The 23,749-nt window shown below is 42.4% G+C and overlaps 1 protein-coding gene across 1 annotated transcript in view; it reads right to left on the bottom strand.

Moving 5' to 3' along the window:
• Positions 1–19,840, bottom strand: part of LOC117368084 (heparan sulfate glucosamine 3-O-sulfotransferase 3B1-like) — a 67,200-nt gene extending 47,360 nt beyond the window's left edge. The window contains exon 1 of the mRNA XM_033961377.1: positions 19,256–19,840. Coding sequence (XP_033817268.1) covers positions 19,256–19,773 — 518 coding nt within the window. The 5' untranslated portion in view covers positions 19,774–19,840. The remainder of the gene's footprint in view (positions 1–19,255) is intronic.
• Positions 19,841–23,749: the final 3,909 nt, after the last annotated feature.

A 23,749-nucleotide genomic window follows, 5' to 3' on the forward strand; every position in this document is an offset into this window, starting at 1 on the left:
CTGAATTAATCTAAGCCTAGCCATTTTTCTTACAGCATTTTAAATAGACTATATTGCAATAGTCAAGAAGACTCAGCAACAGTGATTGAACTAGAAGTTTGAAAGCAGAAAACGCAAAATATGGTTTTATGGTACGCAGCTTCCATAATGTGTAATAACCCTTTTGTACCACGGCATCTACTTGCTTTTTCATGGTCAAATGTTGTTTTCAGTTGACCCACGTGACGTCAGGACGTCTGACTCCTTGGGTGCCCGCAGGGAAACAGGTCCCGACTGTCCGGCTTCTGTTGTCAATGAAGCGCTGCAAACCAGGTCAGATCAAAGTCCACCAAGATGGTAACACACTCGATCGTTTGCCTCTCCTTTTTTTTTTTTTATTCAAATTTTTAAACATTATTATTTGTACATAATAAAAGAAAGGAATTTACACACAAAAAAATAAAGAAAAATATTTTAAAACCAAAGGTTATCACAAGATTCCTCAAGTCCACATAACTGAGAGATAGCAAACAAATATTGCTTAAGTAACAACTCAAAAATAAACATGATCTGAAGATCAACCATATTAGTGTTAATTATTTCAAAACTCCAAGTATTAATTATGTAGGGACAGATGAAATAGTTTCATGATGTTGCAAAAATTGCTCCAATTGCATAGAATCCCAATAAATATATTCATTATCCTTAAATTTAATCAAGCATTTACAAGGAAATTTTAAATAAAACGTAGCTCCCAAAGCCAACACCCTAGATTTCAATGCCAAAAAGGATTTTCTTCTTAATTGTGTTGCTTGGGCTACATCTGGAAAAATCAAAACACTTTCCCCACAAAATTTAGTTTGCTTATTTTGAAAATAAGCTTTCATAATTAAGGATTTATCTATCTCTCTTGTACAAGTTATAAGAAGTGTAGACCTAGTTGGAATTATATCCTGTGAATCTTCCAGGAAACCAGTTAAATCAAATTCAATTTGTTCCAACTGGTCTATACCCGGTTCTATGGAAACTTTTTTCCTCTGAGGAATATAGTATAAGTTTGTTAAAGGCAAATTGTCTACATCAGCCATCCCCAAAACTTCTTTAAAGTATTTTTTAACCAAAAAACAATTTAAAAAAAGTAATTTGCAGGTAGGCGCATACCACTTTGAGGTAGGCGTCCACACTGAGGCACTTACCGGGCCTACAGAGCAAGTGGGAGTGATCAGGGGGTGGAATTTAGGCCTGGACTGAGACCTTAGGAACACTCATTTAGGCCAAGAAAACCTTGGCCTAAATGGAGTGCTCCTAAGGATTGCAATGCCTAGCGACCCCTACGACCACTTAGGCACCATGCTGAACAGCTCCAAGGCGTTAGATGCCATTAATAGAATTAGGCCCTGAGGGTCCAATTCTAAAAACAGACCAAAGTTAGGCAGTGGTAGGTGCCCTACTGCTGCCTAATTTAATTGGTTTTCATTGGCTTAATCAGCATACTAATTGGCTGCGTTGATTAAAAACCAATTTAATCTCAATTTAAAAAAAAAAAACAGAGGCACCTAAGAGTGACTCCAAAAAGGACACCATTATCCCGCCTACGGAAGCACCTTAAGATACCTAACACCGCTGCAGGCATGGTTAACGCTGGAAGTGGCATTAGGCACAATTCTCGTGAAAGATAGGCACTGGAAATGTGGGCCTTTAAAACTCTGGCCTACATTTCCAGTGCCTACCTTTCACATAGCCGTGATTCTGCAAACGGCATCGTTGCTTGCTTGACATGCGATCGGCAGCCATTTTTTTTTAGACAGCCACCAATAACATTTACAGAATCCAGGCCTTTATTGTCCACAAAATGGGTGATGGTAAATGCATACCTGGTAATTTTTCAACGTGGTGCAGCTAATGGCAACATCATATATGATCATTAATACAAAAAAAAAAAAGCCATTTTTACTGCAGTTTTGTAAAAGGGCCTCAAAGAGATGTGTTTCAATTATAATACTTTGCAGATAGATAGATTAGATATAGTACCCCTTGAAAATACAAAATGGAAAAGTTATAAGTTTGGACACTAGGCTTGCTATCTGATAGTATGGGATATTTTATGATGTTATCGTCTAAAAAGTAGACTTATTTTTTTACTCCATGCTAAACTACACAGTCTTGAAAATGCAATACAGGCAGTCTCCGACTTAAGTACGACTCAGACTTAAGAACGTGGTCGCAGCGTCATTTGATTTCACTGAGCGCTACTTCAGTGGCATAGACTCCTACACTTCTCCTGTAGTAGATTCAGGAATGATGCATGGCCACATTAAGAACAGTGTGAGATTGAGGTACCTTAGAGGGAATACAGGTAGGGACATTTGGCCCTTTTGTCAGCTGGGAGCTAGTGCTGCCCGATTTGAATCGATTTACCCCACCAAAAAATCGGCCTCCCGATTCATTGACTGACCCTCCCCACTCACCCTCTAAAGCAGGAGTGGTAGCGCTGCCTTTTGTTGGCCTGCCGCTCCTGCTTTAGAGGGCGAGTGGGGAGAGTCAGTCGGGTAGTGGCTTATCTGCTGCTGTGCTCTCCTGTCTTCCCCCTGGCCTCCAGAATCAATCTCCCTAACTTCAGCAGCCTGCAATAAGATCGCTGGCGCTAGCGATCTTTGCAAGCTGCTGAACGGCTTCGGAGCGTCTTCTCTGTGCCGCGGTCCCGTCCCTTCTCTGACGTCAGAGAAGGGGCGGAACCGTAGCAGATAGAAGACGCTCTGAAGCCGTTCATCAGCTTGCAAAGATCGCTAGCGCCAGCGATCTTATTGCAGGCTGCTGAAGTTAGGGAGATTGATTCTGGAGGCCAGGGGGAACAGCAGGCCTTCAAAGGGGGGGGGGGGGGGACAGGCAGGCAGGCCTTGGGGGGATGCAGGCCTTCAAAGGGGGGGACAGGCAGGCAGGCCTTTGGAGGGGATGCAGGCCTTCAAAGGGGGGGAACAGGCAGGCAGGCAGGTCTTCGTGGGGGATGTAAGCCTTCGAGGGGGGACAGGTCTTCATGGGGAGATGCAGGCCTTCAAGGGGGGGGGGACAGACCAGGGAAGGGGGGCCCTGGTGTAGAAGTACATGGAGGGAGGGAGGGAGGGAAGGGGGGGTTCAAAGAGATGTGCATATGCCGGACTTTGGGAGGAAGAAATAATGGGTCTGAAAATAGAGGAGAGGAAGAGAGATGATGGACAATGGGATTTAGGGAGGGAAGGAACAGAAAGGGAGAGAAGTTGGACACAAGGGATGGTGTGGAGGGGGGATCGAGATACTGGATAGGAGGGTAGTTGGGAAAAGAAAGGGAGAGATGGTGGACCCTGGAGTGGTGGGGAAGGAGGGAGAGATGCTGGATGAAAGGGTAGTTAAGAAAAGGTGGATCTGTGGATGGAGACGAAAAAAAAGAAAGATGCCAAACCTCTGGGGGAGGGAAGGGAAATGGAAGGGGAGGACAGAGATGGCAGATGGATGGTTAGAACGGAGAAAAAAGAAAGAAGGAGACCCTGGCAAGCAAGTTATCAGAAGACAACCAGAGCCTGGGACCAACAAGATTTGAATGATCAGACAACAAAAGGTAGAAAACTAATTTTATTTTTCCTTTTGTGATTACAATATGTCAGATTTGAAACATGTATCCTGCCAGAGCTGGTGTTAGACCGCAAACGTGAGCTAGGATTTAACAGAGAGAGGAAAAGTCTTTTTTGTTTGTTTATTTTGTTTACACCACAGCACCAGTGTGGTTAGGAGAAGGCAAAGGGGGTGAAGAGGCTATAAAATAAACTCACCAGGATGTTTGAAAAAAACACCCAATTGGGCAGGAAAATCAAATCGAATCAAAATTATTTTTCCTGAATCGGGCAGCACTACTGGGAGCAGAGATAAGCAGCAAACGTCTTAAAATCTAGAAGTTCTGAGTTACATACAAATCTGACTTAAGAACAGCTTTAAAAACTTAACTCGTTCTTAACCCGGGGACTGCCTGTACATGCAAGAAATCTATGTCTGATTAATTTTCTTAAAGTTCTTAGAATATCATCAGCTGGAATGTTTAGAAAACACTTGCTTGTGAATTTGAAAATTTCAGAACCTTCCTACCCATAGGTTCTTAAGCTATATCATCTTCCAACAAAAGTTAAAGAATGGGTTCACCGGGATCTCTCTGCAGATTCATTAGAACCATGTGTAGAGAAAGAAAAGATATGGGACTGATAAATAAATGTCTCTAAAAAAGTTATTTATTCAATTTTCAATACCTTTCTCCCAAGGGAGCTCAGAACAGTTTACACAAATTTATTCAGGAACTCAAGCATTTTTCCCTGTCTTTAATATGAAATGACTTAGGAAATGTTAATATCCGCTCAAACTCAGGGGCGGAAAATTTCATGGCGACACCAGAAAGTATTTCTTCACAGAGAGAGTGGTTGATCATTGGAACAAGCTTCCAGTGCAGGTGATCGAGGCAGACAGCGTGCCAGACTTTAAGAATAAATGGGATACCCATGTGGGATCCCTACGAGGGTCAAGATAAGGAAATTGGGTCATTAGGGCATAGACAGGGGGTGGGTAAGCAGAGTGGGCAGACTTGATGGGCTGTAGCCCTTTTCTGCCGTCATCTTCTATGTTTCTATGTTTTGCCTTTTGTCATTTTGCTAATCTATTTCCAATGGTTTTATCCTATTCAAGAGTATCCTTGTGTATAATTATTGAAATTTCATAAATAAAAAGTGGGTTTGGATAATGGACAGGAGGAAAATATTCTGGTTTCTTTAAAAATCAAATAAGGATACAAAAAGAAATGTGGAACCAGACATAAAAAGCCAGACTGACATATCAGTAGAACTAAGGTGCCCTTTGACTAAAGGGCATTAAGCCCTAACATGCACTTAGCACATGAAGAACAGGCTGCCACAAATACATTAAAGTATTTTGCAGTATTTTGCCTGTTTGCATTCACAATTTTTCAAAATAATTTCAAGAAGAGGCATAGAAACATTACCCATCTTGCATGCTGACCAATAGCATATGCTAACTTATTAACACTGAGTTAAAGCAGGAATACCAACCCCCCAAGTCTATAAAGAATGCTTAAAGTTAAGAGCCTACAACAGCACTCTTAACCCATGTAGGTGTCTAACTTAATAGGCTTAAGAGACCTGGGGGTGATGGTAGACACAACATTGAAGGCGTCGGCACAATGCGCGACGGCATCAAGGAAAGCAAACCAAATGTTGGGTAACATTAAGAAGGGTATCACGGCCAGGACGAAGGAAGTCATCTTGCCACTGTATCATGCAATGGTGTGCCCGCATCTGGAGTACTGTGTCCAGTACTGGTCGCCGTACCTCAAGAAATACATGGCAGTACTTAAGGGAGTCCAGAGAAGAGCAACTAAACTGGTAAAGGGTATGGAAAACTTCTCATATGCTGACAGGTTGAAAAAGCTGGGGCTATTCTCCCTGGAAAAGCGGAGACTTAGAGGAGACATGATAGAAACCTTCAAAATCCTGAAGGGCATAGAAAAGGTAGACAGGGACAGATTCTTCACACTGTGGGGAACCACAAGTACAAGGGGGCACTCGGAGAAATTAAAAGGGGGCAAGTTCAGAACAAACGCTAGGAAGTTCTTTTTCACCCAGAGGGTGGTGGACACATGGAACGCGCTTCCGGAGGCCGTGATAGGCCAGAGCACGTTACAGGGCTTCAAAGAAGGTTTGGATAGGTTCCTAGAGGATAAGGGGATTGAGGGGTACAGATAGGAGTTGAGGTAGGTTATAGGAATAGTCAGGGACCATTGCACAGGTGATAGGCCTGGAGGGCCGCCGCGGGAGCAGTCCGCTGGGCGGGATGGACCTCTGGTCTGAACCAGCGGAGGCAAATTCTTATGTTCTTATGTTCTTAATTGGCGCCAATAATTGACACTTAATATCTCATAACTGATGTTAATTGAAATTAATTGACAGGCGCCTAACTTGGTACCTATGGTTCTCTAAAAGTTAGGTGCCTTGTCCAAAGTGCCTACCAAAAAGTGGGCATGGTTAGAGGTGGACTATGGGCGTGTTTTGGAGTTAGGTGTACGTTTTTGTCTTAACCATTGTGTGCCTAACTTGTGTACCCATAAGTAACAACAGTCCACATAGCTCTTTAATTGAGGACCAATGCATCAGAGGAAATCACTCTTCAAATCCACCTTTGAGTTTCAAGGCCCCAAAATTTGGAACTGCCTCCTGACCTCCTTCTATCTTCAATTTAGGAAGGTGCTAAAAACGCATCTGTTTTCATTATAGTCTTGCTATGATTCATAATGTCTATGCTGATAACCTTATTAGTCTTATGTAAGCCGCAATGATTCCCAGTTGACGTTTGAAGGGTGTAAGAAACAATATGGTATGGTTTGGTACATGCAGTTAGGCCAAGAAAACCCTGGAATAAATACAGTGCACCTAAAAGATAGGTAGGATGCCCAGCGATGCCAAATGTTGCTTAGGCAATGCGAAGTGTGATTTTCTACTGTGCACCTAACTTTTATATAATCATGCTTAGCGCTGCACCAGTCGGCACTGATTTATTAGGCAACCTATATAGAACTAGTCTTTAAGCCCGTTACATTAAAGGGTGCTAGAATAGATGTGCCTGTCTGTGTTTCTTTATCTCTCTCTCCTTGGTCGCTGTCTGTATCCTTCTGTCTCCCTCCCTCCCCCGAGCAAAGCTGTCTGCCCCCAGGACACACCTCCACCCCAAAGCAGCCCCCTTTCCCTCTCCCTAACTGTCTCTCCATGGCCCTCTTCTGTCTGCCCGCCCCCCCCCCCCCCCCCGCCGAGCAAAGATGTCTGTCCCTAGCACACCTCTCCCTATCTCTCCATGGCCCCTTCTGTCTCCCCCCAGCACACCCCTCCCCACCAAAGCAGCCCCTTTTCCCTCTCCCTGTCTCTCCATGGCCCCTTCTGTCTTCCCCCCCAGAGCAAAGCTGTCTGTCCCCAGCACACCTCCCCCCCAAAGCAGCCCCCTTTCCCTCTCCCTATCCATGGCCCCTTCTGTCTCCCCCCAGCACACCCCTCCCCCCAAAGCAGCCCCCTTTCCCTCTCCCCCTGCCTCCCGGTATTGATCCCCTTCTTACCCTCCCCTCCATCCCGGCGTCTTCTGGCCTGCTCCTCTTCAAAGCAGCCTGCGATCATGGTGGCCAGCTTTAGCGAACCTCGCAGGCTGCTCTCCAACTCGGTAGCACGTTCCCTCTGACGCGATCCCATGCGTCAGAGGGAGCGTGCTACTGAGGTTGGAGAGCGGCCTGCGAGGTTCTTTAAAGCCGGCCACGATCGCAGGCTGCTCTGAAGAGGATCGGCGGCGGCGGCAAGTGAGGTGACACGGCGAGGACGCAGGCAGGCAGCGAGTGAGAGGCAGCGGTGAGTGAGGGCGGGCGGTGACAGGGAGAGAGCACAGTCGCGCGCCTTCAGCCCCTGCATGCGCCGTGAGGTTAGAATGCTGCCAGAGAAACACACCTCATGGCGCCACACCGCACGAATTTTAGAGAGCGCATGCGCGCTCTAGCATTTTATTATATATGATTAGGCCCACAAGCCTGGATTCTCTATCCGGAACCAATGTTTTAGGCATCAGCAGGTGCCCATATTCAGTTAACAATGCGGTTCAAATGATGTTTTAACTCAGTTTCAAAGCGTTTGCTGGTGCCTGCAAAAATCGGCGCCAGAATCGCACCTATAGAGACGCTTTAGGCCGCCTAATGTCACTATTGACGTGGCTAATGCTGGAAATGCTATTAGGCAATCTAAAGCACCTACATAGGAGTGATTCATGGCAAAGATAGGCATTGAAAATGTAGACCCAGGAAACCCTGGCTTACATTTCCAGCCCTTATCTTTCACAGAGGTGTGATTCTCTATAGCGTGCCGTCACATAAGAACATAAGAACATAAGCAGTGCCTCTGTCGGGTCAGACCACAGGTCCATCCTGCCCAGCAGTCCGCTCCCGCGGTGGCCCAAAAACAGGTCAAGACCTGTCTGAATCATCAGAAGGGACTCCCCTGCCACCTTGGTTTCCCATTTAAGTCCTGCCTTCCTATCGAAGTCCTAGCCCTCCGGTCTACACATGCACGACCAGGTTGGTTTACTCATTTCCTGGTTAACTTCTTACACCCGTGTTACATACCAGTTCCTCCCTCAGTATCCCATGATCCCTCTATCCCTCAGGAATCCATCCAATCCCTGCTTGAATCCCTGTACCGTACTCTGCCTGATCACTTCCTCCGGTAGCGCATTCCAAGTGTCCACGACCCTTTGGGTGAAAAAAAACTTCCTTGCATTTGTTTTGAACCTGTCTCCCTGCAGTTTCTCAGAATGCCCCCTCATATTTGCTGTCCCCTTCAGTCTGAAGAATCTGTCCCTATCCACCCTCTCTATGCCCCTCATGATCTTGAAGGTCTCTATCATATCTCCCCTGAGTCTCCTTTTCTCCAGAGAGAAGAGCCCCAGCCTATCCAGCCTCTCAGCGTATGAGCAGTGTTCCAACCCTTTTACCATTTTCGTTGCTCTCCTTTGGACTCTCTCAAGTACCGCCATGTCCTTCTTGAGGTGCGGCGACCAATACTGAACGCAGTATTCCAGATGCGGACGTACCATCGCTCGATACAATGGCATGATGACTTCCCGTGTTCTGGTTGCTATGCCCTTCTTTATGATGCCCAGCATCCTGTTGGCTTTTTTCGAGGCTGCTGCGCACTGTGCAGATGGCTTCAGTGATGCATCCACCAGCACACCCAAGTCTCTCTCGAGTCTGCTGTCTCCCAACAATACCCCCCCTAATTTGTAGCTGAACAACGGGTTCTTTTTCCCTATATGCATGACCTTGCATTTGTCCACGTTGAATCGCATTTGCCATTTGTTTGCCCAGTCTTCCAGCTTGTCCAGGTCCCTTTGTAGGTCCTCACACTCCTCCCTGGTCTTAACTCTGCCGCACAGTTTGGTATCGTCTGCGAATTTTATAACCTCACACTTTGCCTCCTTTTCCAGGTCATTGATGAATATGTTAAAGAGTAAAGGCCCCAGCACCGATCCCTGCGGCACACCGCTCGTGACTCCCCGCCAATCAGAATATTGACCCTTTACTCCAACCCTCTGCAGTCTACCCGACAACCAGTGCTTGATCCATCTGTGCACATCCCCTCCCACCCCGTGCACATAACTGACATGCAATCAGCTGCTTTTTAGGCAGCCACTGATATCAGTGCCCTATAGAGAATCTAGGCCTTAGTGCCTTTTAATAGGAGGCGGTAAGCACTCCAGTGTTATTTTTATAAGTCCTTCATGCTAGTTAAAAAATTAGCACAGAAGCTGTAAAATAAAAATGCCCTATTGTAGGAATACACTAGAAATGGACTTAGTGCTTGGGAAAGTTATATATTAACATGCCCTTTTCTTAACACATCTTACCCCCTCTTTTACTAAGGTGCACTAACCGATTAGCATGTGCTAATCGATTTAGCGCACGCTAAACGCTAACGCGTGCATGTTAGTCTATGGATGCGTTAGCATTTAGCACATGCTAATTCGATTAGCGCGCACTAATCGGTTAGCGCACCTTAGTAAAAGAGGGCGTTAGTAAAAGAACCCCCAAATTTGCTACTCTTCATAAATTCCCCAAGCCATGGTAGAAATCTCTACCATGGCTTAGTAAAAGAGGGCCTTAACTTTCTTTGGAAGATAATAAATCTTAAGAACCTGTGGGTAGGAAGATTCTGGAATTTTCAAATTCTTAAAGGTAGTTAATAAATCCCAATAAATAAATATAAGTTGACTAAATGCATCTCATTTGGAAAGCCTGGCTGAGGATACTTTTTCTTAGCAAGTTAATTCAGTTTTTAACATAGAATGCAACAAACTACCTTTGACCAATTATATGTGACTGATGTCACAAGAGCTATCTATGACATCACAAAAAGGATACAGTCATTTTTAACAATCTCTTCAACCAAATACCACACTTAAAGCACACACAATGGATGCTTGCTGAATTCTATTTCATGTTTAATATTTGACTTTGCCAATTCCTAAGAATCACCCCAAACTGCTTACAGCACAATTCAAATTCTTTTTTTTTGGGGGAGAGGGTTAATTTATAAATACATATAGAAATAAAACAAACAACCCTCCCACACACACACACTAATGTTCTATTAACTTGGATACTACCATTTATGAAAACTGTTCTCCATTAACTTCTCCAGTTTTAGAGAGTGACTCTGACTCTTCCTGAGGCAGGGTTTCCATAACTCATAAGTATTATATTGCATACGCGTGTTATATAAAGTTCTATTAATTTTGAAGATGGGTCCTTCGTAGCAAATAGCTTTGTTAAAAATATATTTAAAAAAATTACCGGCAGACAATTGTGGGTGTAGCTTGGAATTTAAACTGCTGTTGTAACAAGGCAAAACAGTCAACTGAGATGCAAGGTATAATTATAAACAAAGCTATAATTTTATGCTTGAAAAGTACTTAGTGTTATTTATTACAAGATTACGCTTGCGTAGTAAGCAATAACATTTGAGCAAAATCTATGCACTCCCTGCACACTGCTAGAACACTAATCTTAGTTACTGCCACTTCATGAACATGGGCTAAAACGTAGTTTACCGCTGAAAACAAACAACAACAACAAAAAAAAAGCCCCGGCTGAACGAGATCGACAAGTTCCTGCAACTGTTGCCATCTGTGTCTCTCTCATTTGGTTATTACATTCACTGAAGTTTTACAAACAGGAAAAGAAACCTTGCAATTTCAGCTCTTATTCTACAGGCCATCAAAAGTAAAGAGGAAAAAAATAGTCTCGTTTAGAAAGTCAGAAATATGAAAGTGAAAATCTATTCAGGGTATAATCGCTCATCTGCAGTTAATGGGGCAAAACTGACCGATCAGTGTAAGCACAAGAGTCAGAGCAAAACTAATACAGAAGAAACATATGTACGAAGGGCCGCTGAAAAGTTCTCAGCCCAACCAAGAAGAGAATGATGTGGAGCCATGAAATTTACAAAGTATTCTTCACTTTTCTTGACACTTTCATTTCAATAAGGCAAATGGGCACACGTATAGGGAAACCAAGCCATTGTGATATCACCGAAAAGGCTGGCTCTTAGGCATTGGTGGAATGAGGCATTATGACATCACAATAGGAGAGGCTGCTGAAAAGCTCTCAGCCCAACCAATGATGTGGTGCCATGAAACTTCCAAGTTATTCCACACATTTCATTTCAAATCACTGAAAAGTGTGGAATAACTTGAAAGTTTCATGACACTACATCATTCTCTTTCTTGACTGGGCTGAGAATTTTCAACGGCCCCTGGTACACAGCAAGGAAAGACTCAGCAACTGTACTTCTACACAAGACTGAACACATTTACCCTGTTGCAGGACTATGAAGCTGAACAATATGGTAATAATTTATTTGGCAATGGGATTTTACAGGAAGAAAACCGAGATAGCTATTTATGGCGCTTCTCCTGCGGCAACTGCATTATTTGGTGCCCGATATATACTACAATTTTCAGGATTTGAGAGTGCAAAAAGATTCTAACAAGGACACACCCCTAGATAAAATGCATTCGTGCACACGCCCCTGGATTAAAAATGTCTAAATATATTCCATGCTGCCAGATCTAAGAATTCTTGGAACTTCTCTTTAAAAAAATATATATATATTCTCTGGCACTTTTCATGCCCTTAGTGTCTCACAAACTGGAGGTAGGAGACCTGCAAGTTTATTCCCAGTGGTTTCATTTAACTAATAATACATACACTGTACAAAACAGTGAAACGTTTGCACTTCTGGATGTCTTCCAGTAGGGCATGGGTGTCAAAGTCCCTCCTCAAGGGCCGCAAGCCAGTCGGGTTTTCAGGATTTCTCCAATGAATATGCATGAGATTTATTAGCATACAATGAAAGCAGTGCATGCAAATAGACCTCATGCATATTCATTAGGGAAATTCTGAAAACTCAACTGGATTGCGGCCCTCGAGGAGGGACTTTGACACCCCTGCAGTAGGGAAAACTGGAACGCTCTTCCGGAGTCTGTCATAGGGGAGAACACCCTCCAGGGATTCAAGACAAAGTTAGACAAGTTCCTGCTGATCCGGAATGTGCTAGTCTCAGTTAGGGCGCTGGTCTTTGACCAGAGGGCCACCGCGTGAGCGGACTGCTGGGCACGATGGACCACTGGTCTGACCCAGCAGCGGCAATTTTTATGTTCTTATGGCCTCTTTTACAAAGCTGCGCAGAAACAGCCCCGAAGCCCTTTAATTCTCTATGGGCTTCGGGGCTGTTAGCGCAGAGCAGTCGCTAACGCGGCTTTGTAAAAGTGGCCCTATGTCTTTGTTTGGATTTACCACCCTTTTGAAGACATTCACCCAGTGTACAGCAAATACAACTGGGACATAGGCAATTAGTAAAATATTCAAACAGTACACCTTATGTAGCATGCTATTTAGAATGTCAACACAATGCACAATAGGCAGCAAAGGGCAAAAGCTGAAGTGGAGCATGTAAAATATAGATAAGATCGGGTAACAGGAGTTAGATAAGGGTGACTAACTTAAGCAGAAGGGCACATGCAGTTGATCACAGCTAGAGTAAGTGTGGAAGCAGCGGTGTACTAAAGAAGGTGGACCACCCCAGGTGCCGTCTTGGTGAGGGCGCTGGAACCTCTCCACTACCCCCCAACCCATGCCATGTTTGCATCCTCCCTTCCCTCCTCCCTATACCTATTTAGATCTTTGCCAGCATGAACAAATTCTCCGGCCTGCCGCTGTTGACCTGGCTCCCCTCTGAAATCACTTCCGGGACATGGGGGCCAGGAAGTGATGTCAGAGGGCAAACCAAAGCCATCGCGAGCAGCAGGCAGGAGAAGCTGCTCCTGCTGGTGACGATTTAAAGAGGAACGGGAGAAGGGAGTTCGCGAGTGTGGTGTTGGGGAGGCGGGGGAAGGAGCAGGAGTGGAGAGGAGAGCACGGGAGGGCACCACCGCCCCGGGGCGCCTCTCACCCTCGCTATGCCACCGTGTGGAAGATTGTGGATGTTAACCAATATTTTTTCCTTTTTTTTTTCACTTTTTATCTCAGCAGTTGTCTTCCTGCATTCTTCTAGCTTGGAGACTTTAAGGAAAAGGTAACACAGCAAATAAAACATGTAAATATAGAAGGCAATTCTATACACTGGTGCCACTTAAGCACGTCAGAGACACCATGAATTGACAGTTAAACATCTATGTTCACTAGGTGTTATTCTATAAGGTAGCACCTAGGTGCCAAACTGCAAGGGGACATACAAATGGGCGGGCTATGGGCATGTCTCCCAGTCAGAGCAGGAGAATCGGAGCAGGGAGCAAAGTTTTAGCACATGCGACTGGTCCTCACCAGTCGCTAGTTTTTTGATTGGCCAGCCAGTCGGTGTGCCAGAATAAAGTTTAGTGAATCATGTCCTTCCTGCTTTGCAGGCCGATTTCCCTCATTTGCATGCACGGATCAGGATCGGATCAATACACAAGTTAGTGAATCGGGTCGGAGGGAAATCAGGTTGCAAAAGGGCTAGCAAACTGATCGGTACACGATCGGTTTGCTTAGTGAATCTAGCCCCAAGTTTTTTAAAAGAAAATTATGAGGCAACGCCTTTTTACTGGGCTAACATTTCTTGACCGAAGAGTGACACAAAACTTTCTAAATTATAACCAACTTAAAAGCACGATAGATTGCATTTGGTGGCAGATGTGTTACGTTAGTTTAAGATTACTAGAATGGACTTCAGGGACAAAGAACAGACAGGTGAAACTGCAGAACTGATCTGGAATGAGATCATATAGAAACTGAATAGAGCTTTTGGTGTCAATCTTGTAATGAATCTGTATCAGATGGGGTCTGTTTCTTTTCCTGGATTTGTCCTGAAGAGTTAGTCTTTTTTATAATGGGGAGGGGCAGAAAACCCACACACATTAGAGCCTACATAACCCAACAGAAAAGGGTCAATGCTAAGACGCTCTTGTTCTATTACAAACTCCAATTAAAGTTTGCACTTGGCGTCAAATAATTTAACCACTTTGTCTCTGGATCCCCCAAGCTGCAAAACTGTTCTATCAAGCTAAACAATCTTAATGAAACCATTTGCTACTTAACCATTCCAGTGTTGCTGTTTCCCTGGAAGATGGTGTGGGGCAGTATAGATCCATTATTCATATGAGCCAGGGTTTTCTCCCGGATTCAGTTTATAAACAAGTTTTGGAAACGTGGCATATCAAAACGGTGAGTAGACCAAGATGGAAAGTAGTCGGTACTGTAGATCACCATCAGCTGCGCAAATTGTGCAGAAACTCTGAAACAGGAGACACCTAATGCTCACCAGAAAAACCTAGCAACTCCCCACCTTCAGCTGTACGAGAAATCACTGCAGAATGCTGCGTCTGCGGTTTCAGAACTTCATCTAAAGGCGGTGTCCCAACAAAACATTCAAACAAAAATTGCCCCCCTTTCCCCATACATTAAAAGGCCTCTTGCATCACTTTAATTTTTTTTTTTTTTGGGGGGGGGGGATAAGCTCTAATGGTAGTTACAAAAAAAAAAGACGCAAGATCATTCACAGATAAAAAAATAAAGTACTTTAAGAATTGTTTTGTGAAAATTCTTCCATTGTCATTAGTTACTTTTCACACTCTCATTTTCCCTACCCTCATTATCTTTCAGCCGACCCAGAAGCTGACGTGCAGAGTGAAGTAATTTTTCAATTCTCTATCTATACAATTATGTACCAGGATAAATAAGAGAAAGTTGCTTCTTGCATCTTACACTTTAGACAAGACAGACCAGAAGTTGTATGCTATGACCTTGCAGTTGTCTTAACTAGTTATAAATGAAACCGTGGCCCTTAAGGAGTAGTAGGTATGAAGTATTTTCTGTATAAAATTTGGCTGCTTTTCTACCTAGAGGTAGAAGAACTTTGGGCAGTTGATTTTTTTTCCCCCCAATTTATTATAGGTTTAAATAACTGTTACAAACCTTGAGGCCTCTGCTAAAATATAAATCCTTCCACAAGCTTGGATTTGTATAAGTCAGTCCTCTAAAAAAACAATAGTAAACGTTGCCAACTTTGAATAAAATCATAGGATGCGGAACATTCTCTCTTCCAAGCTGAGCTGCGAGTTCAGAGTTTTATGTAAATTGATGCAATTAGCAGAGTTCTCATGTTTTGGTTTTTAAATTGCATCCTTGTGGCCTAAGGCAGTAAGGATGGCAGCAGAGGATAAATTAAAAGCCGAGATGTTTGGAACTGAGTTTTAATAAAAAGTTTACATTTTTCTCCTACAATTACCTTACTCTAATAACATTTTTGTTCTTAGGCTGCTCTTTCAGCATAGACGAGCTTGGCAGTTCACGCTTCCCATCACCCTGACAGCCTCGCTCCTTATGGCGCTCTGGTAGGTTTGGGAAGGGTGCGAGACTGGCTTTACTCTTTCGTATTTGAAACCTATCGTCATTATTTCCAAGGTTAACAATGCACGGGATGGCCCTTACTAAGCAAAATGAGGACAGCGGAGAACTGTTAAAACACTCAATCCTGCAATGCAAAATATTTAATTAAGGGGGTTTAAATAATTATTTATCGCCTCAAGTATTTCAAGCCACTTTAAATAGAGCACATTTAATAGGTCAATTTTCTTTCTAAAGAAATACATTTTTTTTTAAATCTGTATATTTTTATGTCTTAAAAAAAAGGGGGGGTATTGTATGTCATGTTTCCAATTGGTAAACTAATTTTTATTTAGTTTTTCCCTACTTTGCATTGCTTTTTACGATTAATTATAGAAAGTGTCAATATTATTAACATACAGTGTGAACTGTACAAACCAGTTACAAGCCTGATTTACTGCAGAGCAATTAATCATATGAAAAGAGAAACAGGTCGAGTAGATTTTTATTGTAACATCTTAATCCCCTCAACAAGATCATTGGAAGACAGATATAGGGGCTCGTTTTCAAAGTTTGCTCAGTTCCTAGCACTGTAAACTATTTTGTTACCAAAATCAACAAACTTTTCCATTATGGGGTCCTTTTACTAAGGCGCGCTAGCCGTCTTAATGCATGCTAAACGCCAACGCATCCACTTAGCACGCTAAAACGGCTAGCGCACCTTAGTAAAAGGATCCCTATGTTCTTTTAGACTGGACTAAATTACAAAACAAAAATAGAGATTGGACAAGAGCTATTTATCAGTGTGCATTAGTGTGCTGTGGGGGTGGGGGGGAGGTCGCTGAAAAGTTCTCAGCCCAACCACGAAGAGAATGATGTGGAGCCATGAAACTTAGGTTATTCTACACTTTTTTGTTTCATTTCATATTATCGAAATGAAAAGGGTCAGGAAAAGTGTGGAATAACTTGTAAATTTCATGGCTCCACATCGTTCTCTTCTTGGTTGGGCTGAGAACTTTTCAGCGGCCCCTAGTAACTGAATTAATCATCGTTCCTAATGAATCACAACACATTGTGATAGATTATGCACAGCTTCAGATGAAAAAGCTGTGGCTACTTTCTGGGTCAGTATCTTGAAGGAAATGATAAAGTTCACTGATGTATGTATATATATGAACATTTAAGTTAACCAAAAAATTGCCCCAAAAATCTGACTTGCAAGATCAACCAATATGAAGCCTTTTACTGCAGGCAACTTCTTTTCCAAAATCTCAAACTTTCAGAACTGTTTTTAGTGCCCAAAATCCTGTCATAAAAGTTTATGTTCATATAAAATAAATAAAAAAATATATATATATATATATATATATTAGATCTTAAGTTTTCTAACCAATTGTTTTCCCCTGTAACAATTCCAAGTGTTTGTGAGCAGGTTCTTTTGGTTAGAGGCAAAAGTCAATACTTGAATTCAATACTTCTGCATCTTTCAAGAAAATTTAGGAAAAAAAGACTTACCACAGGAAACAAAAAAAAGGTGGAACAATTTTTGAAACTCAGTGATCACAGAATCTGTTTCCACACCCTGGTTCCCTTTTTGTGCATTGGTAGTTTTTAAAGGTTTTGGGTTTTGGTTTTTGTTTTTAATTATCAACTGGAGCAGTGTTTAAAGAAAAATATATATACATTTTTTATGAGACACTTAAGAAAGCCTTGGCAAAAACAATGGTCCAATAGAAGTACAAATAAGGCAAAACTTGTGTTCCAAACTATTTACATGGGCAAAAGGAAATATTGAAAATTTAAGAGCAAATCATTCTGATCTTTAAAAATAAAGCACTGCAAAACTAAAGCTGACTACTAATGCATTTAACCAGAAAGACTACATTTCTATTTTCAGCAAGAAAACAGGTCACATACGCTTAAACAATGCAGCAAAGAAAAGTGGTAAAGGGAGTTAATATTTCAAGGTGTTGAAAATGACTAAAGTGCGATCCTAGCTGGTGGATATTCTGCAGATATCTCACCCAATAAATGGAAATTAACCCGACTTTCCTTTCCGAAATCTACTAATACTCAAAGCAAACTGCATTCTGTTGCTTGAGATGGACCTTTTTGTCTAGCAATTCAAAGAACTTGCTGAAATCTCTGAATCCTGGGATTAACGGCTCCAGTTTAAGAAGATAAGATAGAGTATTTTTGCTATATTTTTCCTTTTTTTCTCTGCACATTAAAGGTGTACTGAGGTCACTAGTGCAATCAATTTGATCTAAAGCACAAGCTATCTCTTTTCAAAGGACTGGTAAAGATAAATGCGTTAGAAGTATTAATTTCAGCCACAGAGTCAATTCAAAACAATTCACTTTTATTTGAAGCTGCCGTGGAATAGGAGATGCAGTATTCCCTTTTTCTCGGCAGAGATCACTGCTCCGCCGCTAACACTTCCGCCTCGCCTGGATTTTTATACGGATTTGCTGATAAACCTGATCGATAGGCTACCTTGGAGGGGAGGGGGGTCAGCCATTGAAGAAAATCTCGAAACTACTCCGGAGGACTAAGATCTCCCCTCCGCAAACCTGGACCTGGGCTCTGATTAAAGAATGAAATAAAAATGAATCGATGAATGAAACTGACCCAATCAAAGCAGTACAAATGCCAAGAAGTATTCTGTCTGATATAAATGTTATATATTATGTGGAGCTCTACCAGAGGTTGCTGAAACGTTCTCAGCCCAACCAAGAAGAGAATGACGTGGATATGGTTCAATCAATGATCCGAAACAATGGCCAATAAAACCAAACAAACCAACCCAGGGAATTTTGTTTCTGCAAATTGGCACTTAACAGAAATAAGATAACAGTCTTTTCAGCTACAGTGGCAAAATAACACGCAGAATTTAGGAAGTTCGTTGGTTGGGGTGAGAACTTTTCAGCACCCCCTGGTGAAGGTACCCTAAGGAGAACCTAAAATTTATTTATTTATTTATTCACTTTTCTATACTGTTCTCCCAGGGGAGCTCAGAACGGTTTACATGAACTTGATTGCACTAAAAATCTGTTTGTTTATTTTTTTATTTAAGAGTTATATGAACCAGTAACTCTTAACTTTCATTATTCTCACATTAAATATTGTTTATATACCCAGCATAGCTCAAAAGAAACCTTAAATAAATTGTTTGGTTTATTTAACATGGATTGTATCAGAGTAAAAGAAGTCCCCCTAAGAATTTATCGGAAATAATCAATACAACCGATGCATAATGGGAGGTGTAAAATATCTTACCCAGCTGCCAGCAAGTCTTGTGGGATCCCAACTAGCCCAGTCTAAAATGTGGAAGTTTGCAGGACCCATCTGAAGCGTTATTAGCAACTTCAGTACAGAAATAACCTACTTTCTGCGCAATGTCTCTTCCTTACCCCCTCCCCCCCCAAAAAAAAAAAATTAAGCTGAATTAAAATAAAGTATTTCCTATAAACTCCACATAAAGGAAAGGAAATTATTGTTTAACTTATGAAGACACCCGACTTTGACAATGCGGTGAAGAAGGAAAAATACAAAAATCAAATGTACAACAGAGGGGGAGAAAAGAAATCATTTATGTCCAAATCAACCCACAACCTGGCCAACTGTTAATATATTTTGGAAGACATCGGCCTTTGACTGCTCAAGCAGCAAGACAGAAAGGAGACAAATGAGCTACGAGGTATCGATGGGTGCGTTTCAGTTTTATGACCAAGAAATGGCACCTGGAAGAGCTCAGCGCTCCTCCGTCTCATAAATCAAAAATCAATCAGCGCTTTGTACCTGTACCAGTCGAAGCCCTTCTCGTAGTTGCGGTCGAAGAAATGCGGCTCGGCGCCCACCGCCCTGATGTCCGGATGCACCCGGAGAAACTCCAGCAGCGCCCGGGTGCCCCCTTTCTTCACCCCCACGATGATGGCTTGCGGCAGCTTCTTGCTGCCGGAGCCGTTGAAGAACCTGGAGATCGGGCCAGGCTCCAGCGCCCCGGGCTCAGTGTCCTCGGCCTCCGGCGGCTCCGCGGAAGCGGGTCGGGGCGCCGTGCCCGGCTGGCCGGCCCGCAGCAGCAGCAGCTTGGAAAGCAGCCCCGCGCCGCCCGGCGCCTTCTCGGCTCCCGGCCGTCCGTCCGCGAGGCTGGGGGAGCCCAGCAGGACCGCGCCGGGGACCGCGGCGGCGCACGAGCCGGCGCAGCAGTAGAACAGGTAGAGCCAGAGAAAGAGCATGATGAAGACGAGCAGCAGCTTCCGTCTCACCGGGTGGAAGGGGCTGGCGTCCACGCAGAAGCAGGTCACGTTAGGCTCCATGTGGCTTCTTGCCTCCCGGCTTGCAGGACCATGATTCACTCAGTCCATGATGAGGGGGCGAAAGTTTTGCAGCCTCCCTCCACCTCCCCCGCGAATAAAACAGCCAGAAATAATCTCCAGACTCCCCCAACCAGCAAACATCCCCCCCCCCCAGCACTAGGAAATTACCCGGATAAATGAGCATACTACCGGCCCCCGGTCTGCGTCCATTCTTGCGAGCAGAGCAAAAGACTGGGCGTGCAAGGTAGAATATTGTCCCTTCCTGGGGAAAAAAACTCCCTGGATGCCTAACGAGCCGGCAGAGATGCTTTCTGCGCCGAGCCTCGCGCTTCCAGCCAGCTCCTAGCAAGAGGCGGGCCCGGCTGAATAAGTGACAGGCGGGGGGATGCATAGGAGAAAGGCCCCTCTATGATAATTAGCCATTTGTTGATCAAAGGGGACCAATAGGCGGCGGGGGCGGGAGGTTCTAGCTGCTGGAGGTCATTAGTGTTTCTCATTGGCTAATGAGCCGTTAAAGAGCTCTCGCAGCTGCGGGAAGCTGCAGTCTGAGCTGGGGTTGGCTGCTGTGTTGTGGTGGTGCCCAGGCAGGTCCCGTTCGCCAACTTCTCGCTGCTTTCACTGAACCAAAAAAAAAAAAAAAAGTGAGACTGAGCCTGAGCTCCGCCGGGCGTTCAGTTTAAGAGAACGACGTCCCTTAGAGTGGCGCTCCCAGAGTGAAAGTGACTATGTTGCAAATGAAGCCAGCCAAAAAGAGCTGAACTTAGAAAACGATATTCATTTAGCAGAACCGTTTGGGGGTTGAGTTTTATTTTTTGTTGTTGTTTCATCACGTACTTGAAGTTTTCTTTTATAAAATACCCTGTTTTGTAACTTATGACCTCCGTTGTTGTATTTACACATTTCGAAAGTGCAAGCATTTAAAACACAGCCAATTAGTGTTCATATTTCCTCTAGTAAAATAAATCATACTGATTTGTTCTGGATAATGTTAAAAATAAAATCGCTTTGTTTTCTATAGAGGCTATTTTTATTGGAGGCTACACGTTGAATTCAGACCTCGGTTACAACTTTGGTTTTGGGGTTTTAAAAAAAAAATCTTTATTGATTTTCAAACTTTGACAGTGCAATACAATTAATTGAACATAAACAATGCATTAAACACACCATTAAATACACAATTAATACATAAAACAATCGGTTAAAACTTTGAAGAAACAAATTTACCACATTTTAAAGTGATTATTAAACTTTTTGTAGTAAGGATCTGTTTTCTCTTTGTAAGGGGAAGCCAACGTCTTCCAATAAACTTATGAAAGATATCATTTTTCTCCACTGATTTGCCATTTTCCTATTTTCTACATGGTTTTTTTTCTCTCTCTCTCTAATAAACTTTTTTTTTTCTTATGACCTTTATAATTAAATCATTGACTGATAAAGAGAGCGGTTCAATATTGGGCACTTTCTTTCCACTTTGTAGCAAAGTTTGGAGAAATGATGTAATGCTAAACATTTGCCTGTTATCCTCTGTTTATCCCCCTTCCCCTCCCCCCTGCCATTATAACAATACTAGGATCTCGGGGGGCTCTTTGGACTCTCAGTTCAGTTGGGAGATGCAATTGGACGGTACTATAGCAGGCAAAATACAACAAAGAGGGAGTAGTATGGTACATGAACTCCTAAAAAAATAAACTTATCCTACTTATCTTTCAAAGAGAAATATAAAAGTTGAAATTGCACAGGAAACTAATATCACAAGTATAAATTATATACACTCAATGTGGAATAATCTTATACATGTGCCAAAGGATATTGAGATTCCCAAGGTGAAATAAGGAAGAATAAATATTATAAATATGACAATTTGCAAAGCAATAACATGTTCAACATGTTTGCAGAAACTTCAATGAATAAACATGTACCTAAAATCTTAACTATGACTTTGTACTGAGGAAGGGGGGGGGGGATCATGCCTCAATATGCCATTTAAAAGGGGAGCGTGATTGTTTGTGGAATGACAAGGAGAAAATATAGGAGCTCCAGAACCTCAAACTAAAAATAAGCAATCTGAGGAGTTTTAAAATAACATAGGCAATCAGAAAGTGAAAATTCCATGCAAGAGAACCTGGAGAGCCGCCCAGTACGTAGGAGACTAGACAAACAGGTGAATCTGCACACTTTAAAGAGAGGGATTCCTTCCTTTTAGTACTAGAGACTAAAAACTGCATTTTGTCTCTTCGGTCTCTCTATGTCCTTTAAGTTCACACAACTTTGGAATGATCTTCCACTTTTCCCGAGAAGTTCTGGTTCCCTTTCTTCTTTTCGTAAGGCTTTGAAAACTATTCTGTTTACTAAACACTTTGGTAATTAATCCTCTTTGAGATTCATTCAATATGTTTCTTTCAGCTTAATCTAACTATTGGAAACCAAGTCGAGCTCTCTTAGATTGAAGTCTCGGTATACAAAACCAAGCATTAGATTAGATTAGATTAGATTTATAGACAAACACAGGATCATATTTCATCACTTTAGTAGTTTCATGTGATGTGGAATGAAGTATGTAGTTCATATTAACAGAAGGAAAACAATATTAAGGTTATGTATTTTTAAAAATATACTTCTGTACCTAAATGCATTTGGTCTCTAATTTTTTTTTCTCTTCTCAGAATTATTTATTTTCCTTACAAGGCATCAGAGCGTCAATATTATTATTAACATGATGTTTAAAAAATAGCTTAAGAGTTGTATTATGAGGGTTTATTCAATAGCTTCACTAGAAAAAAATCTTTTGTATTGACTTGGATTTTATATACTTGATTATAGCTAGAAAAACTATTTTCACACGTAGGTTTTAAACGCTCTCTCGATAACTAATTTAAAAAGTAACTTTTGATAGAGTGCATTGTAATATACAAGAACTCTAGCTTTCATGTTTACTGCAATACAAAGAAAGAAAGAAACAAGTAAAGTTTGAAAAAGTTTGGCAGGATAAAAGTTATTCAGGTAAACTTTTGAAGTTCGATTATTAATTACTCACTGAACCCACACACTATAGCCGCAGATTTTGGCAGACAAAACCTCTATCTGGAGGGCAGAAGGCAGATGAAAACTTACCGTAAAACAGTAGTCTTAGGGCTCCTTTTACTAAGCTGCAAAAGCGTTTTTAGCGCACACAGGATTTTAGCGCACGCTAAATCCACGCTATGTGGCTAGAACTAATGCCATCTCAATGCTGACGTTAAGGTCTAGTGCATGGGGCAATTCAGCGCATGCTAAAACTGCTATTGCAGCTTAGTAAAAGGAGCCATTAGTCTAGTGGATAGGGATAACCTGTACTTGACTATAACCCATCTTCAGTTTCTACTGAAGACGTGAGCTATAGATTCAAATAAAAAAGCAGAAAATATAGGAAACCCAATATCAATTAAGAAAACTTTATTGATGTCATAAAAACCAACAAAATGGTCATTAAGTCAATTAAGAGACCTACCGTCATCAATCAGCATCACCCGTTGCAGTTTTTATCTTAGATGGGTCCCTGCCTCACTTTTAGGGCCAATATCCTCTTTACAATGCCTTTTTGAGCTTGGCTCAATTAAATCCACTTTTGAAACAAAAACCCTCCCAAAAAACCGATTGTAAAAAGCCTTGGAAACTATGATTGCCGTTTCAATGGTACTCAAGTCCCATCGAAACAGAACTACAAGGGATCTCCTTTCAAAACCATTGGGGGTTTTTTTTGTTGTTGTTTTTTAAATCACCCATTAAAGGCTTACTGTACTAGTAAACTTCTCTATAAATCCCATCCCCCCCCCCCTCTCAAAACAGCAAGGACCTAGTCTGGATTCTTTTTGTGATCTGTTCTTCAACAGCTTCCACCCTGCTTACTCTCTTCTATTAAGTTACCACAATATGCCAGGGACTTCCTAACCTAATAATGGCATTTCTAGCGGGGAAATTTGGCATTTCTAGCAGGGAA

Source organism: Geotrypetes seraphini, chromosome 10, assembly GCF_902459505.1.
Source record: "Geotrypetes seraphini chromosome 10, aGeoSer1.1, whole genome shotgun sequence".
Classification (NCBI taxonomy): Eukaryota; Metazoa; Chordata; class Amphibia; order Gymnophiona; family Dermophiidae; genus Geotrypetes; species Geotrypetes seraphini.